At 40.4% G+C, this 26,533-nt stretch overlaps 1 protein-coding gene across 3 annotated transcripts; it reads left to right on the top strand.

Moving 5' to 3' along the window:
- Nucleotides 1-1,066: 1,066 nt before the first annotated feature.
- On the top strand, nt 1,067-25,707 carry CTR9 (CTR9 homolog, Paf1/RNA polymerase II complex component). Of its 3 annotated transcripts, none has more exons than XM_081240272.1 (25): nt 1,067-1,444; nt 2,997-3,095; nt 4,798-5,037; nt 5,645-5,762; nt 6,237-6,326; nt 7,391-7,539; nt 8,641-8,748; nt 11,723-11,830; nt 11,938-12,174; nt 12,402-12,491; nt 12,606-12,734; nt 12,845-13,028; nt 13,894-13,982; nt 14,494-14,679; nt 14,767-14,854; nt 14,997-15,145; nt 17,199-17,315; nt 17,458-17,603; nt 18,515-18,586; nt 19,490-19,625; nt 19,774-19,920; nt 20,548-20,705; nt 21,786-21,882; nt 22,109-22,221; nt 24,632-25,707. In XM_081240272.1, exons 1-25 carry the CDS (start codon nt 1,400-1,402, stop codon nt 25,065-25,067), a joined length of 3,531 nt encoding a protein of 1,176 aa, XP_081096398.1. In that variant the 5' UTR covers nt 1,067-1,399; the 3' UTR covers nt 25,068-25,707. The 3 variants fall into 3 exon arrangements, with proteins under 3 accessions (XP_081096398.1, XP_081096399.1, XP_081096397.1); XM_081240273.1 differs by lacking the exon at nt 24,632-25,707 and adding an exon at nt 23,854-24,083; XM_081240271.1 differs by having other exon boundaries at nt 12,402-12,734.
- Nucleotides 25,708-26,533: the final 826 nt, after the last annotated feature.

Genomic DNA, 26,533 nt, shown 5'->3' with positions numbered 1-26,533 from the left:
TTCCCTCTTGCGTCTCCCTCCCTCCCACCCTCCCTATCCCACCCCTCTAGGTGGTCACAAAGCACCAAGCTGATCTCCCTGTGCTATGCGGCTGCTTCCCACTAGCTATCTATTTTACTTTTGGTAGTGTATATATGTCCATGCCACTCTCTCACTTTGTCACAGCTTACCCTTCCCCCTCCCCATATCAAAACTTAAATTTAACAAAGTTTCCACTTCAAGGTTTTGAGGGAGGTGGGAGGAAACACAAACATCAAACTGGTATTTTTTTAAAGATAGTTGTGTAACATGCTGAAACTGGATTGGAGTTTGGGACCAAGAGTGGATGAAGTATTTGGTAAGACAGGAGACTTGCAGGAAAGTGATGAGATTGGTTTGGGCTAGAATGGAGGTGGTGGAGATGAAGCCGATACATATAAGAGGCACTTGGTAAAACTGACAGTGTTTACAAATCTATTTTATCAGATTCCTCTCTGGTTCAATCAAAACATTGATTACAATCTAATTTAATCACATTCTATAATTTAATGAAAACAGTAATTAAGATGCATTTAGTCAAATACTATAATCAAAACACTGATTACAAATTTAATCCAATTCTTCAACAATTTTATTAAAATCCCAAATCTAGCAGATTCTCATATGCTTCAAAGAACCAAAAACAAAAACCCCAAAACAAAACCCACACAAAATACACGAACTATCACAATGATTACAGAATTCATTGTAACATTCATATTTAAACTAGTCACAAAGGTAGCACATGTATGACAAAAGAATAGTAGCTGCGGTTAAGGAATTAATGATTGGATTATTCATGGAAATCTACAACAGATTGGAAAATGAGACTGGCCAGGGCCACCTGGCAGGGGCCAAGTCCGGGGTTCGGGGGCAGAGTAAGGATCAGGAAAGGATGGCTATAATTGGCCAGAATTCCCATGTCAGTCAGTGGCCAGGCCCCGAATCCGCGCCTCATTCGTCGCCCCGCCCACCGTAGGGCGGGGAGGATACGCCCTCGGCGTATTTATTCCGGCGCCAGTGAGGCTTCAGGTTCAGTAACCTCAGAACCTCGGAAAGGTGGGCAAGCCAACGGAAGCCTCCGAGCGCTCCTCCTAAAGTCGGAGAACCTGAGCCACAGGAGGAGCCCTACCATCGGACAGGCTCTCCCGCGGGGAAAGTTTCCGGGGCAGGGGGCGGGGCTGCCGGAAGTCGCTGGTCGCCGTCTGCTGTTCGTTGTTTGAGCTGCTGACGGGAAGGAGAAGCCAGAGCTTCAGCGGCGCCGCGGAGCAGCAGTTACGACCGGAGCCCGAGCCGCCGCTAGCCTCTGGACGAGCCAGAAGCCAGGAGCACCAGCTGCGGAGCGGCGGGGCCGAACGCCCGCTCGCCTTCTGATCTCGCTATGTCGCGGGGCTCCATTGAGATTCCCCTCCGGGACACTGACGAGGTAAGTGTTGAGAATGGGGGAGGGTGGGGACCTTGAACTTGGACGATCTCCCCCTCCCCCTTTCTCTCGACTTCGTTTCCGAAGCGAGAGCACCCTCTCCCCAGATCCAAATACCCGGCCGAAGCTCCGATCACGTCTTTCCCCAGCCCCAACGCCTTCCCAGGCTGGGAACATCAGATCCCCGTAACCTCGAAGCCACCCCGAGAAGGAGTTCTTGAAAGTTCCCCACCAGCCTGTCCGTATTTGACAGTACTCTGCTCTTTTCCTAATTCAGGAGCACAGGGGTGTGACAGTGCCTGATAAAATGTAAGGCACCTCATAGATCACAGAGGTGGGCGCAGATGTCACAGTGTTCTCTCTGCTACTCAAACTAAGTGTCTCTCCCTGGGAATATATAGGATGTCGCCCTTCCTCCCTTAGAAACTCGAGTGTCATGGTGCACCACATCTGCCACACAAGGCTCCATCAACGAAATAGAGACCCCAAGATAATAGCCGCTGCAGTGTGCTGATAGAATTAACCCCATTTCCCTTCCTGTCGCCTCTTTTATGGGTGGCCTATGGCTTGTCTGAGTAAAGCCCTCAGAATTGATGTTGTCTTATTGGATATCTCATACTCTTACTTTTGATTGAGGTACAATATTGAGATATGTTTCACTTACCGTAAAATCCAGTGTTTTTTTGGTAGTGTAACCATCACCACTATCTAATTCCAGAACATTTTCCTACTGTTATTTTTGTGCCATATTCAGGAGTGTGTGTGACACAAGTGATGCCTCCATGATTAGTGTGTACGGTGGCACTCAACTTTGCATTGCCTCTAGGACTGTGCTTCTCAAGTTGTCAGACCGGGACTTCCCTGGTGGCACAGTGGTTAAGAATCCGTCTGCCAATGCAGGGGACACGGGTTCAAGCCCTGGTCCGGGAAGATCCCACATGCCACGGAGCAACTAAGCCCATGCGCCACAACTACTGAGCCTGCGCTCTAGAGACCACGAGCCACAGCTGCTGAAGCCCGCATGCCTAGAGTCTGTGCTCTAGGCACAAGAGAAGCCACCACAAGGAGAAGCCCACGCACACCGCAATGAAGAGTAGACCCCGCTCCCCACGGCTAGAGAAAGCCAGCGTGCAGCAACAAAAGACCCAATGCAGCCAAAAATAAAAATAAATAAAAAAAAAAAAGTTGTCAGACCGAGTCTCAGAGTCTGTGGCATGAGTCCCTGGGGTGCTTATCTGTACTTTACCTGCATTATACGTTACGCAGGGTTTCCTTTTAGTTTTTTCAGTAAGCAAAGCTTTCATAGCATTTTATAGTTCTAGTGATTTGAGGACAACTAGCAGGGTTTGTTTGCTATGCTTTAATATTACCATATAACGTATTTGTCATATGCTCCTTAAACGTTTCTTAATGTATGCTTGTTCAGCCCTATTGAAAGTGAACACAAATCCTATGTATAACCATACTGATGTATCTTTAGGAAAGCAGCAGTCAAAGAAGAAATGTGAATTTAAAAAAGAAAAATGTGAGTTAAAACCTACATTTTGTATTTTAGGTCATTGAACTTGACTTCGATCAGTTACCGGAGGGAGATGAAGTTATCAGTATTCTGAAACAGGAACACACACAACTGCACATATGGATTGCTTTGGCGGTGAGTATTCATGTAACAAATATTTTTTATATGTTGACTGGAAAAAATACGTGGTTCTGTTTTCAGATACAGTAATAGCCAGCTTGGGTGAATGATAGATAGTACCATGTATATGGAAGTTAATTGTCTTAAAGGCAAGTTTAGTAAGTGATGTGTTGGCCTCTGGTAAATTAGTATATGTTGGTAAAAGCAGAATTCATTTAAGTTAAAGAGTACTGTATATTGAGCGTTTGATTATTTAGTGATTACTCAGTGAAGACTGGCTTATGGTTTGTAGATAAACAGAAAAAAACGAGGTGCCACAATTTAAACAATCTAACACCCTCTACCCTCCCCAGCACCAGCTGCATAATGATGTTTCTTTTTTGTGGGAACATTATAGTAAATGATTATGAATAAAATATAGTAAATACTTTGATCATTATTCCTAAGCAAGTTTGTCACAGGTCCCTTTCATGTAAAGATACACAGGAGGCCTCTGACCTTGAAGGGTCAGAGAAGTAGATCTGGAATCGGGCTTGTGTCCAGTGCTCAAGCCTAACTCTTAAAGAGTTTCTTAGGTATGGATTTACAGAGAGGTACTTTCAGTGACAAGCAGTGCCCTCCTGACTTGAAGTGCTAAGTTTTCCTAGTCTTTGGAGAACAAGACATTAATGGTTGTCACATATTTTTTAAAACCAGAAGGGAACTTACTATTTTTTAGTACAAATGCCTCCTTTAACAGCACTTACATGAAAATTAAAGTCTTGGAGGGTTAGCATGGAACCTGTAGTAAAATTAATTCATGAAGCATTGTGGGCTGTAGGTTGTTACACTAGAAAGAATGTAGGCTTTGGGAATAGAGAGTCCTTTGTTCCAATTCCAACTCGGCTACTAACTAGACAAATGATCTACCTTCTGAGCCTATTTCCTCATCTAAAATAGGGGGTTGTTAGCACTCACTTTAAGGGTGGTTGTACAGATTAGAGATAATGTATATGAAGCTCCTGGCATTGTTTGTGGCCCACAGTAAGGGGTTAATAAATGGTGGCTATTCCTTTTATTATTAATAAATGAAACAGATACCCAGGGAAGTTATTCAGCAGACCCAAAGTCATAGACAATTTTTGATGGATCTATAACTAGAACCCAAGTTTTCTGTTTGGAATTCTTTATACCCTCTCACTATTGCTTTCTCTCTTGGGCTCTGATTTAGTTTGAAATCAACTATTGCTAGGTAAGAAGATGGAAGCATTTGTAGTGATTATAATTTTTGAAACAGCTTTATTAGGTATAATTCATCTATAGTAAACTGCACATATTTCACATGTACCATTTGAGAATTTTTAGCATATATGTACACCTGTGAAATCATCACCACAATCAAGGTAACAAATTTAGGGGTGATGGATCACCCCTAAAACTTTCCTCCCACCTCTCCCTTGCCCCTCCACAGTACCCAGGCAACCCCTGATCTGCTTTTTGTCACTAAAGATTAGTTTGAGATTTATCCATGTTGTAGCATGTACGCAATAGCTCCTTTTTACTGACGAGCAGTAGCCATTATACAGATAGACCACAGTTTGTCCATTCAGCTTTTGCTCAACAATTTAATTGTTTCCAGTTTGGGGCTGTTGCACATAAAGCTGCTATAAACATTTGTGTACAACTTTTTGTATTGACATATCCTCCAGTAATTGTAGTTTGATTCTTTACCTTGTAGCTGGAATACTACAAGCAAGGAAAAACAGAAGAGTTTGTAAAGTTGTTGGAAGCAGCGCGTATAGATGGCAATTTGGACTATAGAGACCATGAAAAAGACCAGATGACTTGCTTGGATACATTGGCAGCCTATTATGTACAACAGGCTCGGAAGGAGAAGAATAAGGACAACAAGAAAGATCTTATTACACAGGCAACCCTACTGTATACGATGGCAGATAAAATTATTATGTATGATCAGGTAAATTAAATCAGATATCTTTGAATTTATAAAAGGGAAAAAAATACCACATGAAAGTAAAATGTGTATAATAGGCAACAGGTTTCCTTTCAGTTTTTCTTAAAATAACATAGTTGATAAGAATAGTCAAAAAGAAGGGTTCCTTAATAAAATAGAAATTTCTTTGGTCCTTGTACTGTTGAAGTAAAATATTTTTTACTACATATAAATATATTTTATAAATATTATATATTTATTTATATTTATATTATTTATTAATATTATAAATATAACATAAATATAAATAATATTTAAATATTACTACCCCTTATCCACATGTTGAGTTGGTAATTCCAACATCCTCAGGTGAGCTTCAAGCATATTTTAAGGAGTTTGAACTTTTCTTTTTGTCATCGTTCCTGGCACAGACAACTTGCATTTTGGGATAGTCCCTCAATTTGCAATTAAGAATGGCTTACTGGTAGTTTAAACACATTACAGTGATAGAGGAATTTGTGTGATGATCCACTTCCTTCCTATATGGTTTTCATTTTCATGTTACACATTTGTGTTAAATTGTGGTTAGTCCTGGATAAAGTCAAGTCTAAGATGATGATTACTTTTTCAGAACCATTTGTTGGGAAGAGCCTGCTTCTGCCTACTTGAAGGTGACAAAATGGATCAGGCTGATGCACAATTTCATTTCGTACTCAACCAGTCTCCAAATAATATTCCAGCCCTTCTTGGTAAGTCATTTTTGGCAACCATCTTAGGAATCTATATTTTTCAGCTGTGCCTAGAATGTATTTCTTTGTTGATGACTCTTTAGTAACTGGGCTGGGCAACAAAGTAGGAGAGCTTTACCTTATTAAAAATAAAACTATTACAATAGATCATTGTTTCTGTTGAAATTAGAGAAATAAGATATATACCAGTTAAGCATAATTTGTTATACACTTCTAAAGCGTCAATAAACAATCTATTTGGACAACTCTAAGCTACTTTAATTATTTTATAACATTTAACATAATATAGTACCGTTCTATTTATAGGCATAGGTTAATATACCCTCATGGAAAACAAGTTTAGATATGAAATCATTTTTACTATTTTCAAGTATTTCTTACTGAGAGATATATTTGATTTAGGTGAGTTAGTAGAGAACATATGAGACTTGTGTTCTTTAATAAGTGTATGTTTATTTTTAAAAATCATTACAGGTAAAGCTTGCATTTCATTCAACAAGAAGGATTACAGAGGAGCTCTCGCTTACTATAAGAAAGCCTTGCGAACTAACCCAGGATGTCCAGGTAAGAGAAAAACTGTAAGTCTAGGCTGTGTATGATCCAACTTAAAATATTGATATTTGATTCAAAAGCTGCATAGTAGATCATAATATAATCTTTTTGCCCTATACTATTTTTCTTTCCAAAATCTCATTCATTTAGCAAATTTTGAAGTCAAATGTGAAATGTCTCCAGAAGGAGAGGGTGTCAGTGTCAAATTCTGTTGTTAGGCCAAGTAAAATAGGGAATGAAAGTTGATCATTAGATTTGGCAGCATACAAATCATTAGTGACCTTGATAAAGCAGTTTTACTGGAATGGTGGAGGTGAGATACTCATTGGGGTGGAGTCAAGAGAGAAAAGGGAAGGAAGGGAATTGGGAGGCAGCAAATGTAGATCTCTCGAGGAGTTTTACTATCTAGGGAAGAGTAGGAATGAATTGACAACTGGAAAGGGAAATGGAATCAAGAGGGGATTTTTTTAAGATGTGAGAATGTATATGGATGAGAATGATCTAGTTGAGAGGGAAAATTTGATGATGTGGGAAAAATAGGGCAGGGTTGCAGGAGCAGTGTCCTTAGATGAGAAGGGGTAGGATCTAGTGAGCAGTGGAGAGGTTATCCTTAGAAACATGGTTGTGTTTTGGCATGGCTTTGAAATTGGGAAGCATTTATAAGCACAGCTCTGCAGATGTGCATGTAGTCGGCCACTATATTTAAGGCCTTAATGAAGCTTTTTGTTCTCTGTTTAAAAATTGCTCTTTAAAAATTAGATAATGAAGGTACAGTGTAGCCAGGAGCGTTGGAAGACAAGAAAAATACCACTATTATAGGTGTTCTGTTCTATGGTGAGAAAGGTATCCCTGATGAGGGGGTAAGGGTTGGGGGCTGTGAGGGGAGAGTGTTATGCTCTGACCTCCAGTGAAACCAAGTTTGTGATACACCCGAAGATTTTATAGTGTAGTTTATACTGAGGTTAATTCTGCGATTTTGCAACTCATAAATAGAGAATGTTTAAGCATTTAAAAAAATTTGAATCCTAAAAATGCCCTAGTTTGACAGACTGAATGACTTGATTTTATTTTTGTAGCGGAAGTTCGTTTAGGAATGGGCCATTGCTTTGTGAAACTTAACAAATTGGAGAAGGCTCGTCTGGCATTCAGCAGAGCCCTGGAACTCAATTCCAAATGTGTGGGAGCATTGGTGGGACTGGCTGTTCTAGAACTCAACAATAAAGAGGTATGTGAGTGAAAAAACTGTCTAGTTCCTGACTGATTTGTCAGGTGAATAGTATTGAATTATATATTGAATTATATCTCAACAGAGCTGTTAAAAAATGCAGTCTTTTGGAGTCTTTCCTATTATTTACCTTAGCAGTAAATTATTTAGGACAGTGATATCAAGTATATTTACTACATGCACCCAATTTCAAAGGGCAGGAAATGCTTTCCAGTGGCAGTGTTTCTGCAGTTAAGTTCGTTAAGAAAGCTAAATTCTAAAAGTTTACCTCACTATTTGAATTTATTTTTATTATTTTTTCTTTAATTTTTAAAGATTACTTTCCATTTGCAGTTATTACAAAATCTTACCTATATTCCCCATGTTGTACAGTACATCCTTGAGCCTATCTTACACCCAATAGTTTGTACCTCCCACTTTCCCACCCCTATATTGCCCCTCCCCCCTTCCCCCCCACTGGTAACCACTAGTTTGTTCTCTATATCTGTGAGGCTGCTTCTTTTTTGTTATATTCACTAGTTTGTGGTATTTTTTAGATTCCACATATAAGTGATATCATACATTATATATCTTTCTCTGACTTACTTCAGTTAGCATAATGCCTTCCAGGTCCATCCATGTTGCTGCAGATGGCAAAATTTCATTCTTTTTTATGGCTGAGTAGTATTCCATTATATATATATATACCATATCTTCTTTATCCATTCATCTGTTAATGGATACTTAGGTTGTTTCCATTATCTTGGCAGTTTCCATATCTTGCTATGAACTTTGGGGTGCATGTATCATTTCGAATTAGTGTTTTTGTTTTTTTCAGATATATTCCCAGGAGTGGAATTGCTGGGTCATATGGTAGTTCTGTTTTTAGTTTTTTTGAGAAACCTTCATACTGTTTCCCACAGTGGCTATGCCAATTTTCATTCTCACCATCACTGTTGGAAATTTTTTATCCCTGATGAAAGTTAACTAAAACAAGAGCTGTATTTTGCTATCTGAACTTAGATTTGTATAATCTTATTTCTTCAACTATAAAGGAAACTTTGAAAAAGTGCTATTTAAGTAATATTTCACTCAACCCTGTCATCATTGTTTTTCTTTTAGGCTGATTCCATCAAAAATGGTGTCCAACTTCTTTCCAGAGCCTATACTATTGATCCTAGCAACCCTATGGTATTGAACCACTTGGCAAATCACTTTTTCTTCAAAAAGGTAGGAGAAATCATTTATTAAAGTTGTTTAATTTTAAATCCTGATTTTTGTTTTTCTGTACTGCAGGTGATACTTTATCTTTTTAACGTGGAAAGAAATTTGAATCAAGAGGTTTTTTTCAAGTTAGAGTTTGTATTAGTATCTGGGGATACTAATTAGTATCTGGGTATGTTTGTTCATTCATTCATTCATTCATTTAATAATTATTGACCCTGTATACTGTACCCAACATTGCGATAGGGATGTGGAGTTCAGTAAGATGTGGTTTCTGCACTCAAGGAGTTGTTTCATAGAAAACACAGATATGGGAACAAATGTAAATGTAAAAATAAAGGTATCTGCCCTGCTGTGGTGAAGAAATGATAGAGGAAGTGATTAAGGAGAGTTTTCATCACCAAGAATGAGAAAGCTCTTGAACTATGTTTTTAGAAGAAGGTCACTAGGTAGCTGAAAGAAGACAGGCACAGATCTATGAAATGGTCGTAGTAGTTTAGTAAGAGTGTAGCATATGGTGAAATTTTTGCTTTATTTTCACATGTTGATCATGATGTAATTTTTTAAGTTGCCACTAACTCTGTAGAAGCAGTGGCATTCTAGGTTTCTCAAATACTAAAAAAGTTTTTATATAGTTAGTAAGCATGAGTTTAATCAGTCATTTTGAAACCAGGTACTAAATTATACCAAGAACTTTAATTAAATAGCAGTTGAGGTAAAAGTTCACAAAACTGCATCAATCCTTATTAGTAATAGATGCTGTGTTGCTGTTATTGTTGCTATTAATATGCATCATATGCTTGTAAAATGCCAAGTACTATTAAAAGTGCATGCTATGAATTTATATGATATTCAAAATAATCCTATGAGGTAGGTAATACTTTCCTCATTTTGTGGATGTAATGGAAGCAAGAGTTAATAGCCTGAGGTCACACAGCTATTCACCATGATGCTTTATTCTCTCTGGCTGTAGAAGCATACTCCCCTTTCATAATGAATTATTAATTAAGCTTTATGCTATAGCTGTTTTAGTACTAAAAGGCAACTACTTAGGGAGAGGATGGAAATGTATCTCATATGTAAATGAAGTGTTACTGTTTAAGATAAAACAGTTACACAAGTTAGTTTGGTTTTTACTGGAAAAACAGCAACAGCACAAAAACAGAGGATGGATGATTCTAAATATTTGAGGGCATATCTAGTAGTCAGTGCTCACAGTGGTTGGGACAGCTTCCTTGAACCAAATGAGAATAATTCAGTTTTTAATTTTCAATGCTAGTCACCCTTCCACTGCAGAAGATAAAGACTTGCTTCTACTGAGAACAATCAGTATATTCAGAACCTTAAAGATTACATAAGTGGAATATGTAAATCAAGCCAGTATATTTAAGTGTTACTGAACACCTGATCTGTGATCAGCACTGTGCCAGGCGTCATGAGGTCATCTTGCACTGGATATATGTCTTTAAGGTTTACAGAGCATGTTTACATATGTTTTCTCAGTTTGGCATTACAACAGTCCTAGAAGGTAGGCAGGGTATTTCCATACACTCATTCCAGTGAACAGTATATAAATTAAGCCAAAAGGCTGTGTCATGTAATTAAAAGTGTGGAGTTTGAATCACTTGGTTCAAATTCTGGCATCACCATTGTATATAGTTCTGTGGCTTTGGGCAAATAAACTAATAATTTCCCTAAACTTTAATTGCCTCTCTTGTAAAATAGTAATAATACCTACTGTATAGGATGTGAGGGGTGGTAGTTAGGATTAAATGTACTATGCATATTAAATACTTATCTAATGTGAAACACTCAGTTCCTGATAAAAGCTGCAACCCCATTATTATTTCTAATGTAAAAAAAAAATGTCAAAAGTGGTCATTGACCAAACAAAAACTCTACTTCAGACCAGATTTCTAGTCAAATGAATAAAACTTATTCCTATTAAAACTGGAAGGTTGTTTCTACCCCTGATGTATGAACTCTGACTTTGAGACACTTGGGAGATTAATCCAAAGGAAAGTCAGGCCTAATAGAAAGGTCATGACCCATGCATTCAAATAGAGCTGAGTACAAGTCCAAGTGCTGGCACTTGCTACTCTCATGTGATAGAACATAGCCTTGGAGTCAGAAAAAAAAAAAAAAACCCACTAAATTGAGATTCTAGCTTTTCACCTTTCTATATAACAAACTTTACTTCTTTAAGTGTCTATTTTCCCATCAATAAAATGGTAATGGGGCTTCCCTGGTGGCACAGTGGTTGAGAGTCCGCCTGCCAATGCAGGACACACGGGTTCGAGCCCTGGTCTGGGAAGATCCCACATGCCGCGGAGCAGCTGGCCCCATGAGCCACAACTACTGAGCCTGCGCGTCTGGAGCCTGTGCTCCGCAACAAGAGAGGCCGCGATAGTGAGAGGCCCACACACCGCGATGAGGAGTGGCCCCCACTTGCCACAACTAGAGAAAGCCCTCGCACAGAAACGAAGACCCAACACAGCCATAAATAAAAAAATAAAAAAAATAAAAATAAAAATAAATAAAATGGTAATAATGACACACTTTGCAGGGAGGTTGATTAAGCTTAGAACTAATATTAAGTATTATACCTAGCAGAGGGCTTTGGATATAATAGTTCTCAATAAATTGTAACTGCTTCCATTACTGTTAATAAAGGACTTAACCTCTCTTGGGTTTTCTCATCACAAAAATAGGGACTAATGCCTCAAAGGGTTGTTGTGGGGATTAAATGAAGTAATAGATGTACTGGGGAAATGTTAAGTACTGTACAACTGTTAGTCCCCATCTTCCCTGAATTTATCAGCAAGGGGAATGAGGAAAATGATTTGTAATTCTGGATACAGTGCTGTTATTGTTCATTCAATGAACAAATTTTAAAAGTGAAACTTGGGGAAGCCTTATGACTGAGACTGGTAGAGTTGTTTGGGTTCACTCAGTTGAGTTTTGGATCTTCCTTGTTCAGGATTACAGTAAAGTCCAGCACTTGGCTCTCCATGCATTCCATAATACAGAAGTGGAAGCCATGCAAGCAGAAAGTTGCTATCAGTTGGCTAGATCATTCCACGTCCAGGTAAGTTAACTTTACACCCTCTCTAAATACCTAATTCTTCAATGGTTTTCCAAATCATTTAAAAACTTTTGTACATATTGTTGGCCTTGTTTTATTTCGTTTTTTAGGAAGATTATGACCAAGCTTTCCAGTACTACTATCAAGCCACACAGTTTGCCTCATCCTCTTTTGTGCTGCCTTTTTTTGGTTTGGGACAAATGTACATTTATCGAGGTGACAAAGAGAATGCATCTCAGTGCTTTGAGAAAGTTTTGAAAGCTTATCCTAATAATTATGAAACTATGAAAATTCTTGGCTCTCTATATGCCGCCTCAGAAGACCAAGAAAAACGAGATATCGCCAAGGTATGTTTTAAAAATCTAAAAATTTTATTTTCTGTTAGCTATCTCTAGATGCGCATTCCTCGTTTCTTGTTATTGCCAGTAGAAATATGATGGACACAGTTTTGTTAGCTGAGTTTGTTGTAGTTGAACTAACATTTGACTTAGCAAACAGGGTAGAGTAGCCACCACATTTCAATGTCATACCCTATAGTTGGAATGCTTTAGCTTAATGATCTCTTTCATCCCAGGGCCATTTGAAGAAGGTCACAGAACAGTATCCTGATGACGTTGAAGCTTGGATTGAGTTGGCACAAATCTTAGAACAGACCGATATACAGGTATTTAACCATGTTTTCCATCTGCTACCTGATGTGTTTTTGGTAAGCCTGATGCAGTGCTTCTCTTCCTCTCATGTTCACTTACACTTTATTCTGTCCACCATGAAAATACAGGGTGCCCTGTCAGCCTACGGAACAGCGACACGGATCCTTCAGGAGAAAGTGCAGGCTGATGTCCCCCCAGAGATTCTGAATAACGTGGGTGCCCTCCATTTCAGGCTTGGAAATCTGGGAGAGGCAAAGGTAGGAATGTAGAAATATTCCCTTCTTTTATACTATCAAGTTCAATGCACACTTTTTCCTATGTATCAGCCAAGTCTTTTAACAATGTAATTTTCTTTTCTTTCTCCTAGAAATACTTTCTGGCATCATTGGATCGTGCAAAGGCAGAAGCTGAGCATGATGAACATTATTACAATGCCATTTCTGTTACAACATCATACAATTTAGCCAGGCTCTATGAGGCGATGTGTGAATTCCATGAAGCAGAAAAACTATACAAAAACATCTTACGGGAACATCCTAATTATGTTGACTGTAGGAATTTTAAACTTTTTTTGTGTGTATTAAAATGTCCACAACAGCAGCAAAAAATTTAGCCTGAAAAAAATCTTTCTTAGAACCAGTAGTAAACAGTTTTAGGAAATTCCCTTGCGGTCCAGTGGTTAGAACTCCATGCTTCCACTGCAGGGAGCCTGGATTCGATCCCTGGTCAGGGAACTAAGATCCTGTAAGCCCTGCAGTGCAGCTGCGGTGCGACCAAAAAAAAAAAGTTAAACAGTTTTGAAGGTTATACGCCCCCTTTTCTTCAAGGCAAATTTGTGGCCTGAAAAAAAAAATGCAGCTTCAGTTAAATTTATGCTAGAAACAAAAAGAAACAACTAAAAACCAGTTGGACCATATTTTATAGACTAGGCCATCTTCAGTGGGTCAGCTACCTTTATTAGGCTTTTGACAACTCCTTGGCATATTTGGTGATGGGTTTATCTTTATGATGGGTCCTGCTTTGAATTCATATAAACATTTTGCAATGTTTATAATAGTGAGAAAGAATAGTCTGTGCTTTCACTGTAGTGCCATATACCGGAAACAGAACAATGCTAAACTTTTAAAATAACTTAACTTGAGATGATGACTTGGTCCAGGGTGCTAGCCTGGGGAATGGAGTGGAAGAGATAATCTGAGATTTCAAACAGGAAGACTTGACTGTGGCCGAGTTGCTCTTGAATATATTAGGTTATTAATTAGTTATATTGATGCTTGATATATTTTCACCTGTGGGACTTTTCTGTTCATTGTATTAATGTATTAATGAAAAACAATTGTTTCAACAGTATGACTTTAAAATTATGATTCTACTTTATAGCTAATATTTTAAGCATGAAAACTTGTATATTTTCAGGCTATCTGCGCCTAGGAGCCATGGCTAGAGATAAAGGAAATTTTTATGAGGCTTCAGATTGGTTTAAGGAAGCTCTTCAGATTAATCAGGTTGGTAATATTAACTCTTAGCTTTGAAAAATAATTATTTCACCATTTCCCCCCAGTAAATCAATTTTTCCTTTTAATGGCTATCATATTTCTAGACTTGGCATCTCCCTGTTTTTTTCACTTACTTGTTAAAGATACTAAAGGGTATAGAAGTCAACTAAACGATTGGATCGTGGCCCGCGGTAAGAAATAGATTTCACACCACAGCCTAGTACATACACATGTGTGTATACAGACAACTGAAATCAAAGTTTTACAAATCATTTTGTGCTCTTTCCATAGGCAGTACATTGACATTTTTACTGTTTTCCATTCTGTTGCATTTCTTATGGTGATAACTAAACACTAAATTGATGTTACAAGTCACTGATCCATCTCAACTCTCAGTTTGAAAAACACTGTTGTAAATGTAGCTTGTAAACCTCTCCAGTAATCAGCTGTTGTAGAAAGATGATTGATCTCTCTGAATCCAAATTACAGATTTTGCTTCTTTTTATATGTGTGTTTTTAGGACCATCCGGATGCTTGGTCTTTGATTGGTAATCTTCATTTGGCAAAACAAGAATGGGGTCCAGGCCAGAAGAAATTCGAGAGGATATTAAAACAACCAGCTACTCAGAGTGACACTTATTCTATGCTGGCCCTTGGCAACGTCTGGCTCCAAACTTTGCATCAGCCCACCCGAGATAGAGAAAAGGTAATCTTTTTTCATCTCTTTAAAACAAAATTGATACTTATTTGATTATTGTTTGAATTTTTTTATAATGTTTGTATCTTTTTATAGGAAAAGCGTCATCAAGATCGTGCTCTGGCCATCTACAAACAAGTACTCAGAAATGATGCAAAGAATCTGTATGCTGCTAATGGCATAGGTAATTATGCAGTTTGGATATCCATAATAATTTGTGAAATGAATGCTTTTTGAGGGATGTTTGTAGATCAGAATTTCTCTCTAGTTGTTTTTCTGGCTACAATTAGAAAATTCTAATTCTGTGAACCTTTTTATAACTTTAGGAGCTGTTTTGGCCCACAAAGGATATTTCCGTGAAGCTCGTGATGTATTTGCCCAAGTAAGAGAAGCAACGGCAGATATCAGTGATGTGTGGTTGAACCTAGCACACATCTACGTGGAACAAAAGCAATATATCAGTGCCGTTCAGATGGTAATGTCTTATTTTTCAAGATATTTTTATTTTGTGTTCATTGTTGAGCACTTGTTTCCTTAACCATTCTGGTCCTGCCTTGGAGCTGGGTGCTATCTCTTATGATACTGTGTCTATTCAGAGGCTTATAATTATATATGGTTAAGGCCAGTCTTTGGTGTCCAGACAGAGATGTGAGTCCTGGTTCCACCTTTAATTGCATGTCTTGGACAAAGGACATGTTCTCTGAGCCAGTTTTCATATCTATAAAACAGAAATAATTGTACCTTAATCTCATAGAATTTTTTGAGCATCCAGAATGAAAAATACTTGGCACCATACTTGGCACTAGTTTGCCTCGCATAGCAGTAAGTACCCAGAAGTTAGTGGGATTTAATATCCGTTTGCTTGTTTTACCCTCTTACTTCTCAGATGAGAGAACTGAGTTTCAGGAAGGTTAAATGACATTTAAAATGAAACTCCATGGGGATAAGTTTTCATGGTTATAGAATTATTTTTTTTTAATTTATTTATTTTTGGCTGCATTGGGTCTTCATTGCCGTGCGCAGGCTTTCTCTAGTTGCAGCGAGCGGGGGCTACTCTTCATTACAGTGCACGGGCTTCTCGTTGCGGTGGCTTCTCTTGTTGCAGAACACGGGCTCTAGGCGTGTGGGCTTCAGTAGCTGTGGCATGTGGGCTCAGTAGTTGTGGTGCACGGGCTCAGTTGCTCCACGGCATGTGGAATCTTCCCGGATCAGGGCTTGAACCCGTGTCCCCTGCATTGGCAGGTGGATTCTTAACCACTGCACCACCAGGAAAGCCCATGGCTATAGAATTTTATTATGCTTTTCATATTTGTTGATTACTTGAACTTGAAGTAAAAGAGTCATACTTAGCATCTTTTGCATAGTAAAAAGTAAAAATGCTCTTATGGGGGAATTATTATGGTCAGAAAAAACAGGTTTCTGACCAAAGTTAGAAGACAGGCTCTGGGCTTCCCTGGTGGTGCAGTGGTTAAGAACCTGCCTGCCAATGCAGGGGACACTGGTTCGAGCCCTGGTCTGAGAAGATCCCACACGCTGCGGAGCAACTAAGCCTGTGAGCCACAACTACTGAGCCTGTACCCTAGAGCCCGCGAGCCACAACTACTGAAGCCTGCACGCCTAGAGCCCACGCTCCGCAACAAGAGAAGCCACCACAATGAGAAGCCCACGCACCGCAACCAAGAGTAGCCCCCTCTTGCTACAACTAGAGAAAGCCCGCGTGCAGCAAGGGAGACCCAACGCAGCCAAAAATAAATAAATAAATAAATTTATTTTTTAAAAAAAGAAGATAGGCTCTGGGAAGTGGTTAACCATTTTTCTAAAAAGGATGGGTATTATTATTGTATTCAGAATATTGGAAAGGTCCTGGTCACAGGGACTTGCAGAACCCAGATTGCATATGGTAGTCTCAGAGGTTGTGTTTTTGGAGGTGGGCCTTCTTGATCTGCAAATGAATTTCTAGGGATATTCAGGGAAAAACCATCTAACCATCTCTTCCACAAAAAAGAACTTAACCTACGACAAGATATGTTCCATGGTCAGAAAGTGATTTGTTCACAGCAACATTAATACCAGTATTGCTATATTGGTTTTACTAAGAAATTAACAGCAAGAACAGTGAGACTTATCATTCTCGTTGCCAGTAGGTTCCACCAGTCCTAAAGAAAGGTGATAGAGCACCTTAGGAGCCAGGTGTGTGACTTCTAATAAGTTGTCAGTGAGCCTGTTCTAGATAGTATTGCTGAAGATACAAAAAAAGACCTTCCAATCTGTTTAACCTTTCAGTGTTGGTCGAAATTTCAAATGGAAGAACTATTTCTAGTATGTAATTTTTCTTGTCAGGTTTTTATGTTGTGAAAAATGTATGCTGGTGAGTGTAAAATATCGTTCTCAAATTAGTCTTTGAAATTAACCATTCAAAAGACAAAACACCTTTTCACATAGCTTTAAAATCGCTTGAAATTTTGTCACAAAATGACAATATCATTTAATCCTTGTTGTGTTTTAATTAACTTTTTCTTTTATTGTAGTATGAAAACTGCCTCAGAAAGTTCTATAAGCACCAGAACACTGAAGTTGTGCTCTATTTGGCCCGGGCCCTCTTCAAGTGTGGCAAGTTACAGGAATGCAAACAGACTCTGCTGAAGGTAAAAAAGAGAACTCAACTGTATGCTGCATTGTATTTTTTATCCTGTTTCACGCATGCTTACACACCTAACACTCTATTTGACTAAAATCCTTTTCATGTCATTATACCATATGAAAGATTTGCTTTGTTTTTGTTTATAGGCTAGACACGTGGCACCCAGTGATACAGTTCTTATGTTTAATGTGGCCTTAGTCCTGCAAAGATTAGCTACCTCTGTCCTGAAAGATGAAAAGAGTAATCTGAAGGAAGTACTCAATGCTGTGAAAGAACTGGAGCTTGCACACAGGTAAGATTTTGTAGGAACAACCTTTGAAATGCTTTGTTTCTTTAAACCCACATGGCTCAAAAGAGAATCATTCTCTATTAGAATCATTCCAGCGATTTTTAAGCCAAAGCAGACAGCTTCCGCCAGGTGGCACCCAACCGTAACCAGAATCCTGCTAGAATTGGATCATGTAGTCCGACCCCTAGAACTGGCAGGCTGGCTTTGCAAGCCTGCCCTAGATTTTTCATTGACCTGTCAATAATATGACCCAGCATTTTACACACTAGAAATTTTTAGACTCCACTTACACTGGTTTTACTTGTTATACTAGTGTCTTTTTATGTGATATTAGTTTTACTTAAGCTGAGATTAAGACCTTTCCTCTTAAATATTGAATAAATTTATTCAGCTCAGCTCAAAATTTATGTAAGCTACAGTACTTATTTGGTAATTCAGTGTATGGTAATATTAAAACCTGACATCTCTTCAGGTTTTGTCCAGCCTTATTTGAATTCTTGTTTAAGTATTCCTTGCCTTGCCTAGTAGATTGTAAGTGCTTTCATGGCTTAAGCCTCCTAACCTCCATGCTGACATATTTAGTAAATTTGGTGTTTAGTAAATATTCATTGCTGGAATTGATTTTTGGTTGTGAATTTACTGATACCGTTAACTGTAACTTTATCATCATGAACTTACTAATATTGAGTGGTATATTGATGAGAGTCCTTTTTTAAGTGAGTTGTATATATATTTTTCCTATTGAGATAACAGCCCTTCCTGAATACATTCATTTAAGTATTAAGTATTCATTAAGTTTCAGTCAGTATGTAAGCCTCCTCTCAGACTGTTTTTTTAGAATAGATTAAAAATCTAAAGGGTCTGTTTCATTAATTTTTTTTAAGTAAAGTATTTTATTTTCTCATTCTATTTAGATATTTCAGTTACTTGAGTAAAGTTGGGGATAAAATGAGATTTGATTTGGCCCTCGCTGCTACAGAAGCCAGGTAATGTACTATTTATGGAAGGTGACTCTGGGTGAGGCAGCGATAGCAGTGTGGACTGGGAGAGTGACACAGTAGTGAACGGGTTTCTGACCTTCCAGAGGTCAGTCTTTCACACTCCTCTCTGGGACACTCCAACCTGGACCAAGGCTTTTTCCTAAGGGTCCTTTCAGGGAATATGGCAAAGTTCAAGTACTTAAGTTGTATGGGAAAATACTTTTCTATTTCACTAATGTCAGCTATGTAGTCAGAATCAAGACACGATTCCTGAATCTGTCACATGTAAAGATAGTGTTGGGAATCTTTTTAGCTGTGCTTTGGGAGGACGGTTATAATTTGCAAACTTAACATAGTTGACAGTATTGGCTTCTGAGAAACTAAGTTAATTTTCCTAATTAAGACTCCCTGGTGGTGCAGCAGTTAAGGATCTGCCTGCCAGTGCAGGGGACACAGGTTCGATCCCTGGTCTGGGAAGATCCCACATGCCGCGGAGCAACTAAGCCTATGTGCCACAACTACTGAGCCCGTGAGCCACAACTACTGAGCCCACGTGCCACAGCTACTGAAGCCCACGTGCCTAGAGCCCATGTTCCACAACAAGAGAAACCACTGCAATGAGAAACCCGCGCACTGCAACGAATAGTAGCCCCCGCTCGCCACAACTAGAGAAAGACTGCGCACAGCAACGAAGACCCAAAGCAGCCAAAAAAATAAGATAAAATTAAAATTAAAAAAGAGAAAAGCGCTGAAGAATTAAAAAACAAAAAAAAAGACTTCCCATAGGTATCACCTAATGATCCTGCTTCAAACTTTTAAATGTGTGTAAGGAATACAGATGCTCTATGAGTTTTTTAATAAAAAGTATACTAGCTACATACATATTTCTCTAAATTTGGAATGTTCTAGGCAATGCTCTGACTTACTGAGCCAGGCCCAGTACCACGTGGCCAGGGCACGCAAACAGGACGAAGAAGAAAGGGAATTGCGGGCCAAACAAGAACAAGAGAAAGAACTGTTAAGGCAGAAACTTCTCAAAGAACAGGTATGTATTGTGTTTGCAGTTATACTAGAATTAAAGGTGTACATACATACACTTTGTATATTAAAAAAGAAGTTCTTCTGATGGTAGCCATGACTTTTTTTTGTCATAACATTTTGATGAGTTTTTTTCCGACTCTTTTTCCTCATAGGAAGAGAAACGTCTCAGAGAAAAAGAAGAGCAAAAGAAACTTTTGGAACAGCGGGCCCAATACGTAGAGAAGACCAAAAATATTCTTATGTTTACTGGAGAGACTGAAGGAACAAAAGAAAAGAAAAGAGGTGGCAGTGGTGGACGGGTAAGATATGACTCCAGTTAGAAACGAAGCTAATTGGTTAAATTCACTCAGTACTTAGTCCTGAGCTTTGGCTTCCTCCTTTGCTAAAAGTTAGTTTTCCAACAGAGACTGCTTTAAATGGTATCCAGTATTTAGAAATGCATTTCACTGTTAGCAGAGTACAGTTTACCTTGTCGCAACTTTGTAGTTGATGATTTTTGCTATTTGAGGCATTCATCCCAATTAGAAGTTTTTAAAGTATGGGCCTCACCATGCACTTCTTCCACGTGACTTAGAGTAGCAGTCCCCAACCTTTTTGGCACCAGGGACCAGTTTCATGGAAGACAATGTTTCCATGGATGGTGGCAGTGGGGAGGGGTGGGGGGGCAGGTGTTGGTTCAGGCGGTAATGCGAGCAATAGGGAGCGATGGGGAGCGGCAGATGAAGCTTTGCTCGCCCGCCCACCACTCACCTCCTGCTCTGCGGCCCGGTTCCTAACAGGCCACGGACCGGTACCAGGCCATGGCCCAGGGGTCGGAGACCTCTGACTTAGAGGACTGATGGGAAGTGGCCTCTTTCATACCTTAGCATTGCACCCACATTCCACCTGCCAGGAAAGCAATGACTGTGGTCTTGTTTGGGTTTCAGCGGTCCAAGAAGGGAGGAGAGTTTGATGAGTTTGTCAACGATGACACCGATGATGACCTGCCTATATCCAAAAAGAAGAAGAGAAGGAAGGGCAGTGGTAGTGAGCAAGAAGGCGAGGAGGAGGAGGGTGTCGAGAGAAAGAAGAAGAAGAGGAGAAGGTAGTGTCATGGAATAACCTTTTAAATCACCTGGGTTTTAAACCACCTCATGAAAGTGGCAAAAGACCTTTCACCTTCTGAATCTTAGGTTTAGAATCTGTGAACACCTTTTTATCACTTGATCCCCCCCAGACAGGGAAGCCTTTCGTTCCCCCACTTCCTACTTTAATCCTAAAATGGGCCCCACTACCAAATTCCCGGCGTGCTTGGAGTCCCCACACAAGTCCCCACACAAGGAAAGCTGTCCGCAGCTTTCCTTCTGAGAGCTCCGAGTCAGTCAATAATTGCCTTTCTTATGACTGAAAATTGCAATATTTATTGGAAAATCTATGCAGTTTAGGATGAGAAACGTTAGTGTGTCCACACTGACTGTCCATCTTTGAAATCTTAGAAAAGCCACTGAGCCTCAGTTTCCTCTCTGTAAAATAGCAATGGCCCACCTCCTGGTTTTACAGGACGTATAAAATGTGAATTTATGTGAAAGAAGGGCCTTTAAATCCTCCTCGTGCCATCTGCTGTTAGGGTAAGTGGTGCCCTGCCCCCCTCTCACCTGGAAGTGCCCCTAAGCTGTCTGTTCCTCTCTTGGTGCTTCCATGTCCGGGAACCTCCAGTGTTAGCTAGACCTGTTCTTTCCAACCCATGTCTGACTCTGCTTGTGGAATTCATTCAGACCTGTGGAATTGAAGCTGTGGCTGGATATTATCAGGCCTGGGATGAGTAGTTGGAAGGGAAGAAAGAGGAGGGGAAGGAGGTTGAGTCTGGAGCCTGGGTCTTTTCTCACATCTTCTATCACTCACCAAGGGCAAGATTCAAGCTCATCTTAGATTAATAAGAGGGCTTAAAAGTGACTCAGTTAGTCAGCAGACATGGCATAAATACAGTTTTTGCAGACTCCTGAGCCATGTGCAGCAAGAGTAAGTTGTAGTCTCTGCCCTTAAGGGGTGTACAGTCTGGTCGAGGCCAGCACCTGTAGAGAAGGGTGTTCAAAATGACTAATACTATTTGAATGGCACAGAAGTCTTGGGTTTTATAGGCATGAGTGAATCTTGACAAACTTTCTCTTGGTGTTCACTATTTTAGACCTCCAAAGGGAGATGAAGGATCTGATGATGATGAAACAGAAAATGGCCCCAAACCGAAAAAGCGCCGTCTACCAAAAGCAGAGAAGAAGAAGGCTGTAAGTGTCCGGCACTGTGGTTTTCATCCCCAGTAGGCATCGAAGACTGCGGTACGGTAGAATACATTCTTCCCCTGCAGTGTCTTCAAGCACAGACACTTGTTTTTGAAGTTTGTTGGTTGCTGTTTGATTGTATCAGTATCACTGCAGTGCAAACCCAGTTTAACAAGACATCCTAACGTAAAGAGTCTTGACTAATCTATTATGTTTGATCTTCTTTCTTCAGCCCAAGCCAGAACGTCTGCCTCCTTCAATGAAGGGAAAAATAAAATCCAAAGCCATAATATCATCAAGTGACGATTCATCTGATGAAGATAAACTGAAAATTGCTGATGAAGGGTAGGAATTTTTCACTTCTGTTCTCCTAGTGAAGGATAACCAAGAGTGGTCACTGTGCCAAAGCATCATTTCTGCAGCTTCTTAGAATCTTAGAGCGGGAAGAAGCCTGAGCACACATCTCATTCCAGTCTTGTCATTTCGTCCTACTAAATGTTTGTCCCTTAAAGAAGGAAACCTATTTTGAAATCTCATTTGTTCGTGGATATTAGCTGAAATTTTCTATCATTTTGCTACACTGCCATTGACTGGCTTAAAGTATTCAGAGTAGTAGCCTGATCTTGGTCACAGGGAGAAAGGGACTTTCTTGACCATTTCCTCCCTTGTCAGGCAGGGATAACTCAGCACTGCCTGCTCTATGGAGGGCTTATCATAGACTTCTCTAGCTCACAGCCTACTTGGTGAAACAATATTCTGTTTTACTTGTGGTGAACTTGCCCCTCAAGCTCTGCATTTGGATTCCTAGACTAAGACTCTTAATACTATATATACTATGCTGGGTTCTTCTAATGGCCATCATTTCATTCATTCATTCAACAGAAATTTGAACATCCATGCTATGAGATAGCAGGCTGAGTGCTGGGGATGCAGAGGATAAAGACATCGACCCTGCCCCCAGGGAATTTGTACTTTAGAGACAGTGGAGAATGACAAATAAACCAAAGCTACATTATAGTGGGAAAAGGGTTATCACTTACATTTTGCATTTATTGCTCTTCAGTGACCACATGTTATCTGGAGTTGAGGTAGTGGGGGGAATTATTGAGGTGTTTTTTTGTGGAAGAAAGGCTGTTTAAGTCTTAGAAGAAGAATAGAGAGTCCTAATCAACTGAACTTCAATAAAAAATAAAAATAATAAGAATTTTTAAAAAAATAAAAGGAAGAGAGAGTCCTGGTTGGTTAGAGGTGAGGCAGGGGTGAGAGGTTAGCATGTCGAAGGAGCTAAGGGTCCTGGTGCAGGGCTGGTCTGGTAGGGTAAAGCATCTGTAAAGATCTGCAGTTCCCTTTTTCTCTGAAGATGCTGGTTGACACAGATTTGGATTGCTTTTCCCTAAAACACTGTTTCACCTTGCCCACAGTGTTACCCTGGTCCACTGATTACAGACATGATGGTTAGACCTTCATGAAGTGTTTGCTTATTTGGCCAGATGGAATGGAGTGAATTAGATCCTGGGGCCCACTGGCCCTTAGTGTGTATACAGAATGAGTTACGTGATGTGTGTCTAGGTTTCTTCTTTCAGATGTAAGCACAAAGGGCCTTTCTTCGGTCTGCAGGGATGTTTTCATTTCTAGGGAGAGTAGTATGTTTCACCTCCCTCACCCTTCTTAGACTGACCCTGTAGGATTTAATATTCCTTTCTTGGAATATCTGTCATGGAAACCAAAACCAAGGAATATGCGCGAGGAGAAGCATGTCCTCCTCTCCACAGCTCTGGTGGGGGAGCAGCTGTGACAGTGGGGAAGGGAATGTTCTGTCCTCCAAGAAGCCAAGATTCCCTGGGTGCCACTGCACCCCCAAGCATTAGCACAGGTCCCCTGCCCTTAACATCTGATAATAGAGGGGGACCTCTGGCAAAAGTACACAAACAAGCTGCAGAACCCTTTTATTTAGCCCCAGCTTCCTATGTTGAGCAGGTCTAGTCGTGGCGGAGGGCACCGGAGCAGAAGCAGATCCTGGGACAGAAAGGGTGACTTCGCTCCTCAGCGATCTTCTAGCACAGATGGCAGTGGCACAGAGAAGCTTCCCTCCCAGCCAGCCTTGGGACAGAGTGCATTCTCCAGAGTCTCTGCAGCCTAGTGAGGTCCCGGGTTGCACCTCTGCCGCTGTGTATTGGTTTATAAAGATAAATAAATGTATCCCTTCCTTTTCATAATTTTACGTATGAAATTGAGAAATGCTTCATTCTTTTTTTTTTTTTTTTGTGGTACGCGGGCCTCTCACTGTTGTGGCCTCTCCCGTCGCGGAGCACAGGCTCCGGATGCGCAGGCTCAGCGTCCATGGCTCACAGGCCCAGCCGCTCCGCGGCATGTGGGATCCTCCCGGACCCGGGCACAAACCCGTGGCCCCTGCATCGGCAGGCGGACTCTCAACCACTGCGCCACGAGGGAAGCCCGAGAAATGCTTCATTCTGATGAAGGGTGCCTGGGATGACCAGTGCGGTCACCCTCCACTGTCTATGTTCTGTCTCAGAGCTAAAGTGCCTTATTCTTTTTAACTTTTTAATCCTCTCTTTCTTACTAACCCTTTCACATTTACAAAAAAAGCACACCAAAGGAATATCACAAAATGAACACCTGTGTCAACAGCGATCTGGTCAAGACATTAAATGCCCTTCTTTTTTCAAGCGCATCCCCGGTTTGTCAAGGCTCCCTTGGCCAGAACCCTGGTCTAACGAGCGTTTGTCTTTGCCAGACATCCCCGCAACAGCGACAGCGACTCCGACGAGGGCCAGCGGCGGAAGATGGGCGCCTCCTCGGAGGAGAGCGACTCCGACGAGAACCAGAACAAGTCCGGCAGCGAGGCCGGCAGCCCCCGGCGGCCCCGGAGGCAGCACTCGGATGAGGACTCAGACAGCGACCAGCCGGCCAGAAAGCGCAGGCCCTCGGGCTCCGAACAGTCTGACAACGAATCCCTGCAGTCCGGGCGGAGCCGCTCGGGGGGCTCTGAGATGGACTCTCGGCCCGTGTCCCCCAGCGCCGAGTCGGACCGCTACTCCGAGAGAGCATCTGACAACGAGGGGTCCGGCCAAGGCTCCGGCAGAGGCTCCGGCAATGAATCCGAACCCGAGGGATCCAACAACGAGGCCTCGGATCAGGGCTCAGAACGCGGTTCAGATGATAGCGACTAGGCTTTATTTCATGAATAAACTTCATCTCCGCAGGAAACTTTTTTAATATATGAAAGCTGTGATAAAAACATTTCAGGTGTTTGGTCAAACAGTGGTGGATTTTTCCTAAGGCAATTTTTTTCTCCTATCCATTTGTACATTACTATGTCCCAAAAGACGTTTCCCTTGCGAGAGTCCAATATTTGAGTCTCTTGAGCAAAAGGTGACTATTCTTTATTATGGTACAGTTCCACCTATCATATGTGAAAACCCCAGGAAGATAAACCTACATGCTGAACCATTCCTCCCGAGGTTTGACTGAAACTGTGGCAGATGTTTCATCTTCTTTGTATGTTAAGCAGCATATTATTAGGACTTCTATTACAATCTTTTACCAAGTGGTGTGAGGAACTCGGTATTAATGTCTTTGTTCCATTTCAAGTTTAGATGAAGAATATTTTTATTTTCTGGAGGAAGAGGTATCTACTGTATAATTGCACCAAAGTACAAATGAAAGGAAGGTTTTCTTCAATAGTGTAATACTGCAGCCATGTAGATAAAACGACAAATATATCATTTGTTAGGTTGAATAAGATGTGGGGAAATGCTTTTCTGTTAGTAGTATGCAAAGACCTACCTAAGCCACATAATAAAATTCTTTTACCAACTTTTATGTGTAACTTTGTGTCATTTTTTTTTTGCTCAGTACATTGGTATATGAAAAGTTAGCATCTATAAAAATATGCAAATATTTGGAAGAACCTGAGCTAAGCTGGAGGTTGTGTACTCAAAAGTTTTGTAATTTTTTAAACATCTTTATTGGATTATAATTGCTTTACAATGTTGTGTTAGTTTCTGCTTTATAACAAAGTGAATCAGTTATATGTATACGTATATCCCCATATCTCCTCCCTCCTGCGTCTCCCTCCCACCCTCCCTATCCCACCCCTCTAGGTGGTCACAAAGCACCAAGCTGATCTCCCTGTGCTATGCAACTGCTTCCCACTAGCTATCTATTTTACATTTGGTAGTGTATATATGTCCATGCCACTCTCTCACTTTGTCCCAGTTTACCCATCCCCCTCCCCGTGTCCTCAAGTCCATTCTCTACGTTTGCATCTTTATTCCTGTTTCCTGTCCTGCCCCTAGGTTCTTCAGAACCTTTTTTTTTTTAGATGCCATATACATGTGTTAGCATACGGTATTTGCTTTTCTCTTTCCGACTTACTTCACTTTGTATGACAGACTCTAGGTCCATCCACCTCACTACAAATAACTCAGTTTCGTTTCTTTCTATGGCTAAATAATATGCCATTGTATATATGTGCCACATCTTCTTTATCCATTCTTCTGTTGATTGACACTTAGGTGGCTTCCATGTCCTGGCTATTGTAAATAGAGCTGCAATGAACATTGTGATACATGACTGTTTGAATTATAGTTTTCTCAGGATATATGCCAGGTAGTGGGGTAGCTGGGTCATATGG

Source organism: Mesoplodon bidens (assembly GCF_964165515.1).
Source record: "Mesoplodon bidens genome assembly, chromosome: 7".
Taxonomy (NCBI): Eukaryota; Metazoa; Chordata; class Mammalia; order Artiodactyla; family Ziphiidae; genus Mesoplodon; species Mesoplodon bidens.
Note: the sequence above shows the minus strand (reverse complement) of the source record. Positions and strands in the feature narration are given on the sequence as shown.

Bases quoted from the DNA above. Each gene is read 5' to 3' on its own strand.
- CTR9 (XM_081240271.1), top strand. From the start codon at position 1,400: ATGTCGCGGGGCTCCATTGAGATTCCCCTCCGGGACACTGACGAG. The intron at 5,038-5,644 runs GTAAATTAAATC...TTACTTTTTCAG, and splicing joins AAATTATTATGTATGATCAG to AACCATTTGTTGGGAAGAGC. The intron at 20,706-21,785 runs GTAGTGTCATGG...TCACTATTTTAG, and splicing joins AAGAAGAAGAAGAGGAGAAG to ACCTCCAAAGGGAGATGAAG.